Here is a 20664-nt window from a genome sequence, read left to right on the forward strand (position 1 = left end):
CCTGTGATTAAAGCCACTACCATAAGAGTTGTGTTGTCAGTTGCAATCAGCTCAAATTGGCAGATCAAACAGCTAGATGTCAAAAATGGCTTCCTACGTGGTCATTTACAAGAAGAAGTGTATATGAGCCAACCTCCAGGATTCATTGATCTCAGGTATCCCAATCATGTATGTTTCCTAAAGAAAGCATTGTATGGCCTCAAACAGGCACCTAGAGCCTGGTTTGACAATTCAGCCTACATTTACTTCATCTAGGATTCTTTTGCAGCAAGGCAGACTCTTCTTTGTTTATACTACATTGCAAAAGAGGCACAATTTTGCTTTTGTTGTATGTAGATGATATCATAATAACAGGAAGTAATTCTGAGCATGTCTCAGAGATTATCATCACACTAGGCAAAGAGTTTGCAATGAAGGATCTTGGCCCTCTTCATTTCTTCTTAGGCATTGAAGTCAAACAGTTCTCAGGAGGAATTCACTTGAGTCAAAGCAAGTATGCTGCTGAACTTCTGCATAAGACTGACATGACCCTGGACAAAGCAGTACATACACCCCTAGCTCCGAAGCATGGATTACAAAAAGCTACAGGCAGTCTTGTTGATGTCTCCTTGTATAGAAGCATTGTTGGGAGTCTGCAGTATTTAACACTCACCAGGCCTGATATCACTCATGCAGTCAACTTGGCTAGTCAGTTTATGTAGAGTCCAAATAGTGAGCATCTTCTAGGTGTCAAAAGAATCCTCAGATATGTCAAAGGAACTCTGCAGCATGGTCTCAGGATTATCTCACAGTCTTCTTACAGGTTATATGGTTATTCAGATGCAGATTGGGGAGGTTGTCCAACTACTAGGAGATCAACTACAGGCTACAACATCTATCTTGGAGCAAACTGCATTATTTGGGCATCCAAGAAGCAATCTACAGTAGCAAGATCAAGTGCTGAAGCTGAATATAGAGCATTAGCATCTACTGCAGCTGAGATGACATGGATCACCTACATTCTTCATGATATTGGCGTGTACATTAAAAGAGTTCCTATATTGTACTGTGATAACTTAAGTGCTCTATATATGACTGTTAATCCTGTGATGCATGCAAGGACTAAACATGTTGAAATGGACTACCACTTTGTTAGGGAAAAGGTGGCTAGAGGACAATTGCTAACACAGTTTGTAAGATCAAAGGATCAGCTAGCTGATATACACACTAAGGCCTTGACAAAGCAAGTGTTTACTGGTTTCAGAAGCAAGCTAGGAGTGGCAGTTCCTCCACCCACTAGCACAAAGTATTCCCTCTGAGTAGCTTGAGATTTCTACAGAAATGAGGGAGGGGATTACAATGTGGGGACTCGAACCCTCACCAACAAGGTGAAAGTTCAGGTAGTCAACCAACTGAGCTACTAGATCCCTACCATATGATGACTGTTGGGGTGGAAACGTGGAGATTATTTTTCTCCTAATAAGAGCTTTTTTTCTTTTGGTGTTTTATATTCTTCCTTTTTCTGGTCACTCGAACAATATAGATGTTTCATTCTTTGGCTTTAAGAAATCCGGAATGGTTCATATGTACTTAAGTTTTACCTATTATTAATTGGTTCAAATGTTTCCGGTTGGGACGCCTCAATGTTCAAAAGATTATAATTGAGCTAATAATTCGTCAATAATAGTTGTACTTTAGGATAACAGTGGCGTTGTTCAAAAATTTAGTAGTAACAATACAATTTTGATATGATGATTAGTGTGCGTGCATATATTTTAATATGACGAGATCAATTTGTGTGCACTTCGATTATTCCACTAGTCAATTGCTATCTCACACCATCGATACAAATATGAAGTTATTTTATTCATCAATACATAAACATATATTGGATCACTAACTATATATACCCCGGGAACTCTTAATATATTTACCTACTCTTAACGGGCAAAGCGAGCCCCTCTATTATGAATTAAAGAATTTAGAATCAATCAAATCTCCCCCAGGATCGAACCTACGACCAATCGGTTAACAGTGGACCCGTGCGTAAAATTCTAAGCTTCCAGCTTCGGCTAAGAAAATTAAAATATATACTAGGTAATTAGCCGATAATAAACACAAGATTAGACTTTTTGCTTCATATAATACTAATCAATACGCTTTTCTATAATTCCATAAAATTCCAATACAAAAGACTCATACACTGCATGCAAAAAGCTTTTGCATGCACGACGACCACTATCTTCTTTCAATTCTTAATGCAACATAAAGTAAAATATAGAATACTTCCTTAGGGACTATCATATCATTGGATAAGAAGACAACTTATAGATGTCACAATGACCTCCAGGATTCCCAGTATCTCTTATAATTTTCATATATCCATTTTCCCCCCAAGTAGTTCCCCATGAATTCTTCAACAACCAATATTTTTGACCCTCCTCATCAGTTCCATACCCTATTGCCGTAACTGCATGGTTAATTTGGTCCGCACAGCTTCCATGATAAGTTCCTCCTGCGTAAAATTGGAACTCTTGGCTATCACTAGCAGCAATTCCAATTGACACTGGTTGTTTAGTTACGGCTTGTAACAATGCTGTTTCACTTGCAGGCACAACTTGATAGCTGCTTATTTTTACTGCTGGTGTTAGTTCTTGGCTCCTGCATGTGTATTGTTGACTTTTGTATGGATAATCTGATTCAGTTGAAATTCCACCATTTTCTATAATGAAATCAAATGCATTGGTCATAGTGCCGCCGCCACAACCATTGTTTCGGGTGGTGCAATCGACAAGTTCTTGCTCAGATAGTTCAATCTTTTGGCCTGTTGCAATTTTGTAGGCTCCTTCTAGTGCTCCAACGGCAGAAAACGCCCAACAACATCCTAACATGGAAAAGTAGCATGCTAATATCAAAATTTATAGAAGAATTGAATAAATGCGAGCTAGGGTATGCAGTCGCGAATCTAATATGTAGAGTCAGTGAATTATGTTTATGTTTTACTTTTTTCTCTTTTGCAGACACACAAACACGCATATATATATATATATATATATATATATATATATAATTCGAGCTAGAGGCAGTAATTTCTACAAATCCTGTCTAGTTTAGAAGTGTCAAATTGGTCGGATGAATGAAATTTGGGCCACTAAACGCCCAAACGATACTTGGACTGAAATGGACTCGGTCAAGATGGTTAAACAATGAGTCATAATCGAAACAACAACTCTTACCAAATTTTAATTTCTTAAATTTTCTAGTGATAATTTGCTTAGTTAGCAAATAAAACAAATACAAAAAAATTCCTTGTTATGACTATACATAACATATTAAATTAAAAAACTAAAAGAAAATATTTTGGCAAGGTCATCTGAATCAGTCAACTTAAAAAGAAATGTCAACTCTTGGATGGTTTGAAATGGGCAAGTCAAAATGAAATAATGGGGATCATTAAGCCGACCTAACCTTGAACATACCATATTTTCATGAGCTAATTTTGCCACCTCTAACAATATTATAGTCTAAAATTCGCCACGGAGGACATAGTGAGTTAATAAAAGTGTTATGTTGTGTCTTACCACATTGACCTTGATTCTTCACTTCAGTAACAGCCCCATGCTTTCTCCAATCCAAGTTAGACGGCATTTCATCATCAGTTAGATCATTAATCTTGAATTCCGTTGACGACAGTGGAGAAGGTGAAGGATGTGAAGGCGTGTTTAATCCAGTATACTTGGCAAAAAACTCGTCTGAAGTAATATCTGCAAATTCATTAATGCCTAATTTGTAAGACAAATTTCCTGCCTTATTCATCGACTCGATGAATTTAATGTTTTCTTTGAATATCATGAGTCGTTTTGCTTTTTCTACTTCGTCCTTGTAAACTCTTCCATGACGCGCCATCCACAGCTCGTGTCTCTCAGACACGGATAGTTTTGGTTGGCTACGAGCAGTTGCTTGAGAGTTATACGTGGCAACTACTAAGAACAGTATTAGAATACTGATTAAATCAATTTTCATACCCATGGTTAAGTAATTAATGTAATGTAGGGAGGAAAATACAGGGTTTGATCAAAAGAAAATTGTTGTAAGATGTTTATGTAATAGGCTTGCATTTTATGTGTTCAGTAGCAAGGTGTTTATATAGAGGCGTAGATGAGAAATTATTTCCTAATTAATAGTAACTACTAGTCTGGAGACTCTGGACTCTGGACTTAACCTTCTTTTTAGTCAACTGGGATCCAATTCCGTTTTGGAAAAGTAGTCTTGATTGATGATTTTTTAGATTTGTTGATGGAAATTTGAAGTTCAAGTATTTTTATTTTTTTCCAGATTATGACTTCTGGTTGCACAGTGATCTTATGCTTTTTCTAGGAAATTTCAATCAAGTATTACTTTACTTATATTATAGAAATGACCGTGGGTGTACGAACACAGCAGTAAAAATTGTACGAGAAGCAACAGTAGCTGTACAATAAATTTGGACTCATTTATTTATCGGAAAAGGGCTAAAATTACCCCTGAACTTTGGGAAATAGTTCATTTATACCCTTCGTTATACTTTAAGGTCAATTATACCCTTACCGTTATACTATGGGTTCAATTATACCCTTATGTCTAACAACTGTCACATGGCATCATCCCAGCCTTTCTAAATTATTTTCCCCTCAAATAATTTTTTACCCACTAAAATAACCCAACCCGACCCGAATTTTTTTTCCCCAGCCAAACTGATACGGAACCAACCCATTACCCCTTGGTTGGAAAAAAAAATCGGGTCGGGTTGGATTATTTTAGTGGGTAAAAAATTATTTGATGAGAAAATAATTTTGAATGGCTGGAATGATGTCACGTGATAGCTGTTAGACATAAAGGTATAATTGACCCCATAGTATAATGGTAAGGGTATTAGTATAATGGTAAGGGTATAATTGGCCCTAAAATATAACGAAGGGTATGGATGAACTATTTTCCAAAGTTCAGGGGTAATTTTGGCCCTTTTCCGTTTATTTATTGGTGATTAAATTTCTGCTCTGTACACTTGGCACATGACAGACCCGTGTATTAAAATTCTTTGTTAACAAACCTGTTCACATCACTATTTGGGTTTATAGCCTTTATACTTTATTGCTAGCTTCAACTACCCTTTGCTTTTTCACCACCATTTTGAACGTTAACTTTATGTGATTTCCTTAATTTTTTTGAGCTTTCCTTTTTCCGTAACTCTTTTAATATCTCTTTATTTGCTGAGTAATTTCTCTTTGATTCATTTTTATCAAATGACAGAGTTCTCCGAAAGAGCCCGGTGTTCATCATCCATCAATGCCGCCTCTTTACTACTGATTCCCAGATAAGGTGTGTACTGTGGCGGATCCAAAATTTTCACTCAGAGGTTTAAAAAAAACAAAAAAAACTAAATATAAAAAATAATATTGTCAATTGGAATTGAACCTAGGACAAATGAAAATTTTGAAAATCCTGGACCGCTTAAGTTAATCTTTTGCATTTATTCAGGGTGTTTAAAAGTTAATAAATGTACGTAAACACAGAAAATTTACCCTATATATACACTAATGACAGAGTTCTCTGAAAGAGCCCGGTGTTCATCATCCATCAATGTCGCCTCTTTATTACTGATACCCAAAGAAGGTTTGTTAACAGTGACAGATCCAGAATTTTCACTCAGGGGGTCGAAAAAAATAACAAAAGCTAAATATAAAAAATAATGTTGTCAATTGGAATTGAACCTAGGACACATGAAAATTTTGAACACCCTGGACTGCTTGAGCTAACCTTTGCATTTATTCAGGGTGTTCAAAAGTTAATATATGTACATAAACACATAAAATTTACCCTATATATACATTGTAATTTTTTGCCCAAGTTGTCTGAGTTGTACACTAAATTTGGACTTATTCCAAGTGTACTTGATTTCTTTCCTTCTTTTTTTTTCAGTTGTGAGTCCACTTCCTTTAACAAGTACTACTACTTGGTTTGCCACCTATTCTCTGTACATGTGTATTCCACTTTTACGTTATCATATTTCTTTACTTCTCCACTTCATTTTATTATTATATTATAGAAAGCACATGGAATTGCACTCTAAGCAGGGATTAATATGTGTACATTTCAGAAGTTTAACATTAATTCTACCTCTTGTGTGTTTACTTTTTAAGCCCCCACGTGTCCGCAGTGTCTCAATTATCCTTTTATTTCCTCCATTTGGCATATATTCCCTCTGTCTCAATTTAAGTGTCTAAGTTTGACTAGGTAAGGAATTTCAAAAATAACGATAGACTTTTGAATCTTGTAGTTCTAAATTAAAAATGTGTATAATATAATAAAATATCCTTTGAATCTTGTGATTATAAGCTTGACATGTAGGATATTTGAATTGTCAACTTACTACATATAAAAAGAGGCGGGCATAACCAAAATAAAACAAATTTTAACAATAATTGAGAAATTAAGGGGGAAAATAAGAGGAAAAGAAACAAAATATGGAGACTCACTAAGGAGAATCGCGATATCCTTTGCAAAATATACAAATCATAAAGACTAACTAAAGTGAGTAATGCCTTTCTTATTCACTATTATGTTGGTCTCTCAGCCTTTCTTCTACATCTCCAGTCTTCACTCGCTCAATCTGATTTTTCTCTGGGCTGCTTGGTGGTTCATATAGTTGGTACTCTGAATTTGAGATTTTCTTTTAATTTTTCATGTTTAAATTAGAGTTTTGCTATTAATTTTAGTGAGTTTATTTTACAAATTTATTTGTTTATTTTTTGAATCTTGTGATTATAAACATGACATGTCGGATATTTGAATTGTCAGCTTACTAAATATAAAAAAAAGCGGACATAACCAAAATAAGATAGATTTTAACAATAATTGAGAAATTAAGAGGAAAAGAAACAAAATATGGAGACTCACTAAAGAGAATCGCGGAATCCTTTGCAAAATATACAAACCATAAAGACTAACTAAAGTGAGTAATTAAATTAATTACATTGGGTCTCGTGCATCGCACGGGCATAGTTTGCTAGTATAGAAAATAAATAGCACTATCAGCTTTCTTTGTTAATCCTATCATAATATGATTTTATTAAAAAAAAATATTTTAGATGCCTTCTTTCAAGTTTGATATCCTAATAATATTATTTTTGATTTGTAGTATTATATTTATCTTTTTTATTTTGATTAGACCCCAGACCCCAAGATGTGGGATTTCACTGGGTTGTTGTTGTTGTTTTTTTTATTATTTTGATTAGAATAGCATAATCTGATTCTCCTAATTAGGTATGATTATAGATATTATTGCGTGAATAAAGAATTTGCCTGATAAATTAAGACAATCATGTATATTATATCATCAATATAATTATTTCTTTCTTTATATGTTATGTCTCACTAGTCTGTATAGAAACTAAACTAACTACACAATGTGTACTATAACAAAAATTTGGTTCCAATAATCTCGGCAATTTACCAGCGCCAGTCTTTCATCCAAGTCTAAGTCAATGTAGAAGTCTTCTTGCCCCTATATTGGTCTTATGCAACAATTACGCAAATATTGTTCTATGGTTCTTTCAACTTTTACTTCCTACTTTGTAATGTTCGTAAATTATGCTCAAATGGAGTCTACGCAAGTTCCCTCCGCCTGTTAAGCCGGTGGAAAATCAGATTATGTTTTCTTCATTTTTTTTATTTATCAAATTAGATAAAGGACAATTTCGTAGAACGAGTATTCCCTAAACTTTGTGAAGTATGTTCATCAATATTGAGATTTTGATCAGTAATTAGTGACGAACTAGATATGGATGTTTTAATACAAATATGATGTATAGAAAACAAGGCCAGTTGAGTGAAAGACTCGTCTAAACAAGTATCAATCAAATTTCTTGCCAGTTACTAGCTAGACAAGGATTGCGGAGATTGTGATATATAGCTGGCTGAATTTTCAACCTTTGATTCTTTAGGTAGCTCACTATCTTGCGTAAATTGTTCTAGTACTGCTGAAATTCCTCTTCCTTTTGATTTTTCTATGATGTCGAATTAATTCAAGATTGTAATATGTTTGCAAGATACAGCCTCAAGTCTTGGGACGATATCTAAATTTATAAGCTGTACATCGATGCTGATCAATCACTACCAAGTGGGTGAACGTACTCGGGAAGGAAATGATCTTTACATGGAAATGAAAGAATCTGGAGTGATTAATGAAGAAAATTTTGCAGAATCAAAGGTGGCCCCCTGTGCCTGTGAATTAAAGAAAGGAGGAGGTCAATCAAAAAGCCTCCTTTTAAAAGAAGACTAGAGGACGAAAGCGCACTACTCGAAGCCTTCGTAAACTCATTGTCGGTTTCTATCGTAGTGGAGGTTGCTGTGAGGAGATCCTTGTGCCAGTGAAGATTGCTTCCTATGATCGGGAAATAAAAAAATCGAAAATGACTATATTTCCAACACTCCGGATAAAAAGTGTTCTTATTTAAACTATACAAATAAATCGATGCTACATGAGACGTTTTATTAAAGATAAGAATTAAAAAAAAAACTACCATCACATTTATCTTTAAAAGTTGGACAAATTTAAGAACTAGAACGAGAGTATGTATTTACATGTTCAGAGCTTCAGACACTATTATCCAAAAATTAGTTGCCTAATATTTTGATTGGACATTTTCTTTTCGTGTGTGTCTATGATAAGTGTTAGTTTCAACTTGCAAATGCAGGATTAATTCCAGGTATGGGATTTCATGAGTTTAAACATTATCCTGTTATATATTTTGGTCATTACTGAAATTCAATGAACTGGAGCCTACAAGCGAGTATAGAAGTCTCTCTTGACAATTATATACACCTCGTTGTACTTGTCATTGGATGCAAACAAGTTGGAAAAGTTCTCTTGAAAACACAGTATCCTTTCCTCTAATGTTTCTCCAACATTACTTACTGCTGGTTGGTTTTTGTGTCTGAACAAAAATTGCTTATGTTGGCCCAAATGGTAACAGAAACCAATCTGCTAGAAGATAAATCTGCACTTCATTGCTGAATTCTGATTTTTTTTCACATTATACAAACTTTTGTTTAACACTTAGAATTTACTTAAAACGAGTTTGCAACATACACAGTAGACTAGACACACCATATAAACTACAGTAGTATATATGAACAAGGTGAACAACAATAGTGTTTAAAGACGAATATAATAAACAACAAACTCCCACAGAGCTTCTCAGCAATTAAGCAGTTGGATAAGAAGCTTGCATAGCAATTCCACAAAGCCCTTTCTCAGCATCAGTGCCTCTTTGCATTCTAATGTAACCATTCTCGCCCCAGCTAGTCCCCCACGAGTTCTTGACTAACCAATACTTTGTCCCGTCACTAGTTTTCCCATATCCAACTGCTGTAACACCGTGATCTAACTCAGTTCCACATTCTCCAGTAAAAACACCGCTAGAATAGAACTGAAAATCCGATCCACTAGCATCAATAGCCACGGATACAGGTTGGTTAGCAACAGCACTCAACAGAGCAGATTCACTATTGGCTGGGACATCTTCATAACCACTAATCTTAGTAGCAACATTGGATTCCTTTCCAGTTTTGCAAGTGCTATCAGTTCCCTTGTATGGATAATTCGATTCAGTTGTAAGACCGCGATTCTTGATGATGAACTTAAAAACATCATCCATAAAATTCAGTTACGGAGTGTATAACTGTATAGAAAATATAAAGGAAACAGATATAAATAGTTAATAGAGCACCCCCGAACTCAAAATTCCTGGATCCAGCACCCCGAACTCAAAATCCTGGGTCCGCCTCTGCTCACATCCCATATCTTAACTTGTGTCGCAGTCCACGAGTTCTTGCTCAGATAAAGAGATTAACTTACCCGTTTTGATCTTGTTAATCCCTTCAGTAGCCGCAACAGCAGAAAATGCCCAGCAACATCCTACATTGGTCACTACCCAGTGTAATCCCACAATAGTGAGGTCTGGGGAGGGTAAGATGTACGCAGTCTTACCCTTACCTGAGTAGGGAGGTTGTTTCCGATTGACCCTCGGCAACCCTCCTCCTTTATCCGGGCTTGGGACCGGCAATGTGAGCGAGCTCACACAAGCGGAGTTAGCAACATCCTACATTATCAGCTTAAATTAATAAGATTCTTTTTTTTTAGTATATTCGTTAAAATGAGGATATTATTAATTACATGACCTAATTTTTATCACTTACCACATTGCCCTTGATCCTTAACTCCAGTAACAGCGCCTTTTGTCCTCCAATCCATGGTAGCTGGAGCAGTTAAATTTTCATACTTGAATGATATGGCTTTTGATGTGTTTTGATGAGACGACATTTTGTACCCGTTGTGAGTTGCTCTGAATTCCTCATTTGTCAGATGTGCAAATTCATTGATGCCCAATTTATAAGGCCTAATTCCAGCCTTGTTGGTCGACTCGATGTAATCAACATTGTCCTTGAATATTTTGAACCTTTTTGCCTTCTCTAAATCATCTTTGTACACATGTCCAAAGATCATCGAGGCTTCGTTCAGGTCACGAGATGTGTCTTGGGAAGCCCACCTTCCTAACACTAGTAGAGCAAAAAAGGCAAGCTTACAATTGATTGTTAAACCCATTTTTCACCACTTGAATTTTTCTGTTGATTCTAATATGTCTCTGTTTGAACGTTGTGGATGAAATGCTTAGAGTAACTATGGTATTTATAGTACTAACGTGGGGCACTTGGCCAAAAGGCCATTTTGGAAACTTATTTAGGCAAAAGGCCGTAAGCTTCAGAAATTGGTGCTTTGGACACCATTTATGACGTCAGCACCTCAGAGAATTGTTGTGTCAAATCTCAGCCCCAAAGTTCTGAAAACTACACTTTGGCCCCCTCTGCCCCAACTTTTTTATTAGCTTGAATAGAAATAACAAAATATTTCCCTCCAAAAGCTCCAGTTTTCTGCCCTTTTCTGGCGAAAATTCCGACTTTTCACCGGATAATCGGTCCCCAACGACGGCAAGCTTCCGTAGTTCAGCCATTGTAAGTAAAATCTGGTAGAAATTGTTAAGAAGGAGCTTTCCTCACTGTTGTAAAAGCTCACTTTTCTGGCGAAAATTTCGGCCTCATTCCGACATTCTGTCACTTCTCCTTTCAAATACCTCAGTTCGCAACTGGTAAGAGCTTTATCCCTGCTTTTTTTGATCCTACATCTGGTGCAGCTCTCCGGTCAGTAATAGACCACAGTCATCAACAAGTCATCGACCAGGCATAGACCAAAGTCATAGTCTATTATATATTTTATTATGGCATCGATTGCAGAATATATTATAGTAGGTGCTGATTATATGGGTGAATGGGAGAAGACCCCAAAATGTTGGAATTGGAATTCTGTGAGCAAGGTGACAGTGTCAATTGTCGTGTGTCGCAATGGTACGTATAATGACTTGGTCACGAGCGTAATGGAAAGTGGGGAGTTAAATTGTGAGCCTAGCGACTTGCGCATTAGTTATATGATTAATGCTTTGCCCACTAGGGGAAAAACCCATCCTTCTTTCATAAAGAATGATAGGCAGGTGGTATTGTACATGCCTAATGTTGTTGTTGATGGTTCTAGGCCTGTTTTAAGAATAAATGTTGTTGAGAGGTCTCAAGTTGGTTCTACATCAGCAGCACCACCCCCACCCACAGACCCACCACTGCCACAGCCTCCAGCCAATGAAGCTTCAATGCAACATGAGGGCATGGGTGATCATTTTATGGATATGGATGATCCTGATTGTGATGACGAAGAGTGTGATGGAAATGATGGGCAGCCACCAAGTGGTTCACAAATCAACCACAACTTCATTGATGGAACCGGTTTTTACTATGGGCAAAATACCTTAAGCACAAGTAATGTTGTCCTTAGAACAAGGTTGTGCTTTGAGAACAATAACTTATTGTCAGACTAATTGGATAGTAAGGACCATTAAAAGTCCTAAAACTATTTTGATCTTGTGTCTAATTGGTAGAGACTCTCATATGATGTATTAAAGTGTTATTATAATGTTTAAATAGTATCAAGTCTTTTTATTTATTTTATTTTCACCTTTTTAGACTAATATTAGTGATTTAAGGACCATTAGGTATCCTAAAACTACTTTGAACATGTGTCTAATTGGTGGGGACTCTCATATAATGTATTAAAGTGTTATTATAATGTTTAAATAGTATCAAGTCTTTTTATTTATTTATTTATTTATTTATTTATTGGCTTTTTTAGACTAATATTAGGGATTTAAGGACCATTAGGCATCTTAAAACTATTTTGAACATGTGTCTAATGGATGGGAACTCTCATATGATGTATTAAAGTGTTATTATAATGTTTAAATAGTATCAAATCTTTTTATTTATTTTATTTTATTTCTTTTTGGGCTTTTTTTAGGTTTGGGGTACATTTTTTTTTTTGTTAAGTCTGTTGGACTTGTGCAAATTTAGCAGGCTTCTCGTTCCAATAAAAACCCTTATTCTCGTGGTTTATAATAAACCTTTATGGTCCATCATATACCGCATCAATGAGTAATTATAGATCATAGTCCTTTACTACAGTTATGTTTATTAATCGACCCAGCACACTTAGAGCCCGTTTGGATTGACTTATAAGTTGTTTTTAGCTTTTTTGAGTGTTTGGTTGGCCAGCTTAAAGCCATTTTGTGCTTAAAATAAGCCCAAAAAAATAATTGGGCTCGTTTGGCTTGTTATACCCCATTTTAATCGGGTCAAAGCAGAGTACAACGTATTGGTGATTCCTAATTGTTTAATTTAAGGAATCGCCACCTAATTCTTTTTAAAGGTGAATTAGGACACCTATTTTACCTAAATAAATGCCTAAAAATAAACTCTAATTTTAAAGGTCTTACTAACCTAATAAATTCTAGGTAAGGTTTCTTAGTTATACTAAAGGGAAGGGGTAAGACATCCTTTAAAATCCGTTAACTACGGTTAACCGACCAAACTTAGGTTAATGAAATTAAAACTAAGGAAATGTAGATATAGCCTTTTGTGTATTTAAGAAAATAGTTAGCAACTATATGCCAACATTAATAAGGTTACGAAGGGAGATTTATAAGGATAGTGGTAGTTAAGTTAATTAAGATGGTATATGTAGAAAATGATTTTAGCACCAGTCAAGATCTTTAAAATTTAAAACATCTCACTGTTAAAGTATCAATTTTAATTACTGAAAATAATATTGAGTGACCAACTAGCTAATATTAATTTGCTTTTTCATTTAAAAAACAATGGGTCTGGACTTGGTAAAAAAGGTTCATAAGATAAGAAATATAGTTAAAATCTAATTTCAAAGATGCACTAAAAAAAGTTTGCAAAAAAACTTTTTTTTTTGTCATATATATACATACTCTCCCGCAAATATTTCGCTAATCCTTTAAAGTCTTAAACGTATGAGGTAAATACTCCGTAGGATAGAATAAATTCTCCATTAATAATACGAGTGGCAATTCTAAAGGAGTTAGATGAAATATTCCTAATTAAATATGTCCGACCAAAACAGCCTCAAATCTCACAAACAAAATAACAAGAAGAAAAAGGCAACAAAGTGAACGTAAAAAAAAAAAAAAAAGTCGCCACAGGCGACTCTAATGCACGGGTTTTGCTTGTCCGGTGTGGTTCAAGAAAGTGGAATATGTTGACTCCATGCTCGGGTATAGTGAGGGTGCCGAATCTCATTTTGAGACTTTTCGGTGAGTGAGTCCCGAATTGGGACTCCATTTACTTCGATGTGTACATGCAAAGAAAGGGAAAATAAAGAAATTAGCGGCAATTCATTATCCAAGCAATTTACACGATCATCATACATGGCAGACTTGAACATCTAAACTAAACAAACTAACCACAGAAATTCAAGCGTGCATGTCTTATATGTTTATAGAGAAATTAGGACATGTTTGAGGTTGTCTACTAAGCTATAAATAGAAATTAATCATAAATAAATCATACACACATACACAATCCCACACATAATCGATCAAGTCAAACGATACAAAGGTCAGGCAAAAGAAAAAAGAATAGACGGTCCAATTGGCCCAAATATAATCAAAATTTCAGAGAAAAGAAAAGACAGAAAGCTCATATGGAGATATAAAATAGATAAAGAGGAACAAATAGTCAGGCCCAATACACCAAGGCAAAATAAAGCAATACACTTGCACTAGTCCTTTAACCAACATAGCCCACAGATTTACTATGATAAGGGATATACTTCATATACACTAAATATACAAGCTTGTATATATGCGTGGCATATAAAGCTCTGAGTATACTTGGTATATTTTGATATATTCCCTGCACGCTCATCTTATAATCAAACAAACTGCCATGTAAACTTTACAAACGACTTAGCCTATCATGTCACATTTAACAGAGAGTTCAAAAGCTATTTATAGGACATTTTGCCAGTAGTATACTTCTCATATACTTGAATATACAAGCTATTAAATGCCACAAGTACATCAGAGTTGTACACCCTAGACATATTTGAGTAAACCTCATGCATATTCAGATATAGACTCATATTTAATCCCAAACAACATATGTACTTTAGCTTATTTGCCATGCGTATATGGTTGTCTTCTAGTCATAAGTTAGATTCCATAAAAGAGACACAATACACTTAAAGGCAAATGACCATGTATGGTGCAAGTTCTTAGGTTCCTTTTATAACATCAATAAGTAGATGGGTGATTTCATATGTAGGCAGAGATTTATGAGGTATATCTTCATTAGGATCAGCATTTCAAACTTATACAAACACACAGATAATCTTAGAGGATATGCATTTAAATAGAATCTTTATGATAGTTTAAGAGAAAAGGAAAACGAGTTTTTGGATGTATAAGTGAGCAACAGACTTAGTTTCAACAAGATATACATGCTCGACAAACAGACAAAGTGACACAACATCATGTAGGACAAATTTACCTTAATGTTACTGATCAAATTCAAACAAGCAAGGGGTCTAACCAACACATATGCTTGAGATAAGTTATTAATAGTTTAGTCCAATTAGATGAGGTATATATTCCCTTCACAGTTTAGCTTAAACTTCACATACACAGATCAGTGTTCAACATGCCCAAAACTGGTTGTCAAACTTAAAACTCATACTCAAGTATTTCAAGTTGATCCATTATCATACTAATACATGTTTGTCACCTATTAAGCCAACTAACCATATATTGACACAGTCTTATAAGCTAAGGCAAGCTAACACATAGGCTGATTCATCAAGACCAAGCTAATGAGCTTAAGCCAATACAGAACTCATGAATTAAATAATTGTTTCACATGTTAAATTGACTATCAGTCTTGCATATCAGTTATATATGGAGGCTAACCTAATTCTGAATTGGACCAAACTAGACAAACAGATACTTATCAAAACTAATGATTATTATATTACCCCCAACAAATACATGATTAAGCAGCAGTCAAGCTACACAAATATAGAACATGCTAATGACCTAACAAGCAGTAATCAAACCCAATAAGGCATAAAAACACATATGAAAATGCTAATAACCTAAAACTATCTGAACAAACACATTTGAACAGAACCTGAACATAACTTAAACATGCTTGTAATCATCTTAACAGGCTCATAATTAGGTATTAGCTAAATCTAGTCAAGCCATAAAGCATGTTGATACTAGACCAATTATATAATTGAGCAGTAATGAAAAGCTAAGCTGTAGACATGCTAATGACTACAATAAAAACTACCAGTAGGTTAACGGCTAAGATAATATAACCCATACTTAATCCAATAGTAATTGAACTAAATTAAACTAGGTAACACACTAACAACTGAGCTACCCGAACAAAACATTAAACTAAAAAAATTAAAACAAATAATCGCACATACAAACAAGCTAAAACACATGAAAAATAACTAAAAGGAAGATGAATCACCTTTTTCAGAGGCAGTGAAATGAAGCTTTAAGTATCGGATCTACGCTCGAATGCGAACAATGCTCGGATCTTTTCGAGTGCAACCCTCGACGAGAATGGAATTGAAAATTCCTTCCAGTTCCAAGACCCTCAACACACTCAAACACAACAAAACAGAAGAGAAATTAAAACTAAGAGAAATCAGACTAGACTCAGTGGAAACTCTACCTAAAGTTGATTTCTTAATCAAACAGGACTAAGTTTTTTTTTTTTTTAAAAAAAACAATTAGGAATTTCTGTCTCTAGAACCCTCGTTCAACACTGGGATGGGGTTCTTTATATAGAACCCAAAAACCCTAGATCCCATTCCCGTTTTTGTTGTGGGGCGAGTAGAAATGGAGGGAAAAATCCCTCCAATATTGAACGGCCAATCACGAACAAGCATTCAAGTTCGCAATTGGACAAATCCCATTAAGGGGTTTCAGATGAAAAGCAGAAAAAGGGGAGAAAATGTCACGACCCAGCCCCGTAGGCCGCGACTAGTGTCCGTGCTGGACACCCAAACGTACCCAATACCCCAAACAAGCATATTAGCAGATTATATGAATAGAAAGTCAGTCGACATTGCTAGTTATCGCAGATGAACAGATATAGTACATGGAAGCCGACAAGGCTATCCTAGTTCATAGCAACCCAAAACATATACAGAACCCACACAAGTATGTCTACAGACCTCTACAGAACATAACAGAATCATAAGACGGGACAGGGTCCCGTCATACCCCTGAATAACATACATACATACAATAGCAGCGGACTGTACCAAGGTATAGGCTCTGGACAAAAGAGCGCTCCAGAATAGCAGAATGATGTCCTATGCAGGCGGGTCAGCAAAAGCAAATCTGTAGTCTGTACCTGCGCGGCATGAAAACGCAGCCCCCGAAGAAAGGGGGTCAGTACGAAATATGTACTGAGTATGTAAAGCATGAAACGTAATAAACAAAGTCATAATCGGAACAGAAGATACAGAAAGTGAACGGAATATCCAGATTAGCAAAATGCTGATCATAAAGCATAAATAGTACTTACAGAAAACGTATTCCATACCTGGTCCCATCACGGAACAAAATCATAATCGAAACAGGACGTACGGAAATGTGAGTGAGATGTCCAGAGTATCAAATGCATATTTTCAAAACATGAAGAGTGAGTACAGAAACATATGCCATATCATATCCGGCCCCTGTCAAGGGACTCGGCAGAAAGAACGTGGTCACCCCCCGACGCTGGTGCCACAACACATAAGGATCAGAAAAGGGGAATAACCCCGTAGCATATCATATCATATCAAATGGCCATATCAGATCATATCATATCATATCAGAATAGTGTACATGGCACATCATACTCCACAACCCATGTACATGTATACCTGCCCCCTCACATCGAGGCACGGCGAACAATGCAATGGAAGACGCTTGAGAACATATCCTGGCCCGGGCTCAGTGTGGGAAACATTGGGGCATCCACGAGTGGAGTAGTGAGAAACTAAATGCAATAAAAATAACACATATATTTCCAGAGACTCAACGAGGCATATCGAATGACAAATCAAATCAATGAAATCGGACGGAGTCATAGTAAGTGAATTTCGGATGTCATAAGGAGTTACAGAGGCATGTTTCTTTCTGAGATCGTTTCCAAGGTCCAAAACAATTTATAAAATTTAACGGGATATTTAAAACAATCTTTAAACAATAGATAGAGGAGTAGTTAAAACGTTTTCCTTAAAAGCCGCTCGAAGACCAGTCCAAAATACAAAAAGGGTAAAATCGGAAATAGTGGGCCCACCTCAGAACAAATGAAGCGGTGGGCTCAAATTACGTATTTTTAGGCTTATGAGGTTACCTACAAAGATCCTAGGGCATTCCATAACTTTCTAGGCAATTTGGGGAAATTTGCATAATTTTCCAACAAAGGATACTTAAGGAGTTCAATCCTATTGAACAAAAATGCGACAATTTCAATCGCGGATTCCGGTGGACAGAATATTCCCCGAAGCGTGATTCCAATCCTAGTACATCTAGGACATGCCAAGAGAAGAATCGGGATAGCTTTACATACCTTTCTTGCCCTTTACGCTAGCCAAAACTCAAATCCCGTTTCGTCCAAAACCTACAAATGGTCACATTTACCAATTTACTATTCATAAGACTTAAAATTTCAACCTTGACCAATTCTTGTCTATAAGAATTTGGGCAGCATCTCCCCTATATATATATCATCCCCGAGGTTAAAACTCGGCTAAAACAACAACAACCATACCAACAACAATATATACAACATCAATAATCGACTAGGAACGCATTCTAGCGTAAATAGTCTTATTTTCCAAATAATGCGACAATTCCAAATCCAACTTTGCACTTACAACCCAATATCAATATTTTCATATTCACATACTAATATAAGACCATTCAAACATAAACCAAAAGTATTCCAAGCTATATATTCAATATTCAACAATTCCATCAACTTCCATATTCAATCCAAAATTCTTATATATGCAACAAAACCATTCCAACACATTTTCTACTTACTAATTCATCTCCAACAACAATCTACACTTTAACAACTTCATTATCTTAATATCATAAAATCACATTAATGTGTCATAATTCTCTACATTCCATTTTCATGCCAACTTCACTCATATAATCTTCCTTTGCATTGTGAAGATCACAATAACACAACTAACATGTTAAACAAAATAAATCCAACATTATCTCAACAACATATACCACACGGCCAACATGGCTTCTTTCCAATTTCATCCAATTTTCATTCAACTTCCATTTCCAATACAAATTCCACAATAACCACAACTAGTATACAACTTAAAATTCAACTCATCACAATTATACATTTAACTCACACACACGGCAACGCATACATATGCACACCCACTTTGCAAACTTCCATCTTATCATAAATTCTACTCATTTCTACATACTACAACATAAACCAACCTTCATAACATAATAAAAAGGAATTAATTCTTACTTTTTTCTACAATCTTCTTCACTTGACCAAGTTGTCAACTTGAAGAAACAAGTGCTCTTTCTTCCAAAATAATTACACCAAGTTGTAAAGGGCCCTTGAATTAGTGGGAATACCACAAGAAAATAATTTTTGGAGGAAGATTTTAAGGAGCTAATATTTGGGGGTCATGGCCGTATGCCATGTTTTTCTTTGCTCTTATTCTCTTTGTTCTTTGCTTCAAGAATGTTCTTGGTTGAAAATGAAGACTTAGCCCCTTTTATTATTAATCACATGACTAATTTAAATGGGTTTGGGTCCTTTATTAAGGACCATGGCCGGCCACCTCCTCACTTGGGCCTGATTTTTCTCTTCATTTTTTTTTGGGCCAACCCGGTTGGTCCCGAGTTGGGCCTAGCCCACTGACCTTTCGACCTTATAACGTCCATATCTCCTTGTACCGACGTCACCTGGGGACCCACGACCTATGGTTGGAAAGCTAATTCAATTATCTACAACTTCTATTTCTTGGTATTTTTCCAAATTCCAAACTTATAATACCGTTTTTGCCCCTCGAAATCAGGTCACCCGAAAACGTTTTCTTAAAAATATTCATTTGGAGGGCTTCCACTTTTATTTGGCCCAAGGGTCCTTCATGAGTTGTGTTTAACTTTACATATGTGATTCATATAACTTGTCACATGTTCCGAAAAAAAAATCTTGACGTGTGGGCCCCACCTCAGCTTACAAATAATCCGACGTTAGAAAATACGGGATATAACAGAAAATCACCTCTTCAACGGTTGAGGCCTGACGGGGAAGGACGAGCATTAATTTCCCCTCCCCCAAACGACCATGCATGGTCTGTAGGAGCGAAAAGGGCCTCTGCGAATTGCCATTTGCGTCGAGGAGAGAGAGAGAAGGAGAAGAGAAAGAAGAGGCGCGGATGAATTAGGTTGGGATTGATGAATAGAAATGATATGGGCCGGGTAGTTATTATTCGGACCGAATGGACTCGGATTTGGGGATCTCCATTGGGCTAAAACAAATATTTTCTTCTTATACTGTTTTGGGCTTTTAAATTTAAATGAAGGACCCATTTTAATTAACTATATATTAACGCGTGCTAAAATATTACTTAATATAAAAATATATATTTATTAGTACTCAAATGAAAAAATAAAATTATATGATATCGTAATAGTTGCGCGATGAGATTTGTAAAGTTTAAAAAGCAAGTAAATGTTATTGTTTAATTGCATAAAATAAAGACGATGCGTGTTAGCATAAGACGGTAAATATAAATGTTAAAAGTGATCATGATGATTATAATATTAAGTGATGGCGATATAATGGGAATCATAATAGTGATAATAATGATAATAGGCAATGACTATAGTTGGATAATGAAAAACGACTACATTAATAAAAGCTAAATAGTAATAAAATATAAATAATTGTTCTTAAGTTATCAAAAATATTAGAAGTGCAAATAACTATTTCGAAAGAAAGGCGGGACAAAATTGGGTGTCAACATGGCTTACTTATCTAAAGCAGCTTATAAACTGCTTTTTTAAGACCATCCAAATAGGTTTTTAGCTTTATTTCGACAGTTAGAAAACAAATGCATTACAACGGTAATAAAATAAAATATTCTTAAATTTACATCGGTAACAATCACCC

General features: G+C 35.6%; 1 protein-coding gene and 1 pseudogene across 1 annotated transcript; both read right to left on the reverse strand.

The window, feature by feature from the left end:
- Positions 1-2064: 2064 nt before the first annotated feature.
- On the reverse strand, positions 2065-4082 carry LOC132604966 (zingipain-2-like). The gene is made up of 2 exons (XM_060318311.1): positions 3561-4082; positions 2065-2863 (listed from the first exon to the last, which is right to left on the reverse strand). Exons 1-2 carry the CDS (start codon positions 4006-4008, stop codon positions 2280-2282), a joined length of 1032 nt encoding a protein of 343 aa, XP_060174294.1. The 5' UTR covers positions 4009-4082; the 3' UTR covers positions 2065-2279.
- Positions 4083-9012: 4930 nt separating this feature from the next.
- Positions 9013-11671, reverse strand: LOC132605811 (senescence-specific cysteine protease SAG39-like; annotated as a pseudogene).
- Between the last annotated feature and the right edge of the window lie 8993 nt (positions 11672-20664).

This window comes from Lycium barbarum, chromosome 8 (assembly GCF_019175385.1).
Source record: "Lycium barbarum isolate Lr01 chromosome 8, ASM1917538v2, whole genome shotgun sequence".
In the NCBI taxonomy this organism is placed as follows: domain Eukaryota; kingdom Viridiplantae; phylum Streptophyta; class Magnoliopsida; order Solanales; family Solanaceae; genus Lycium; species Lycium barbarum.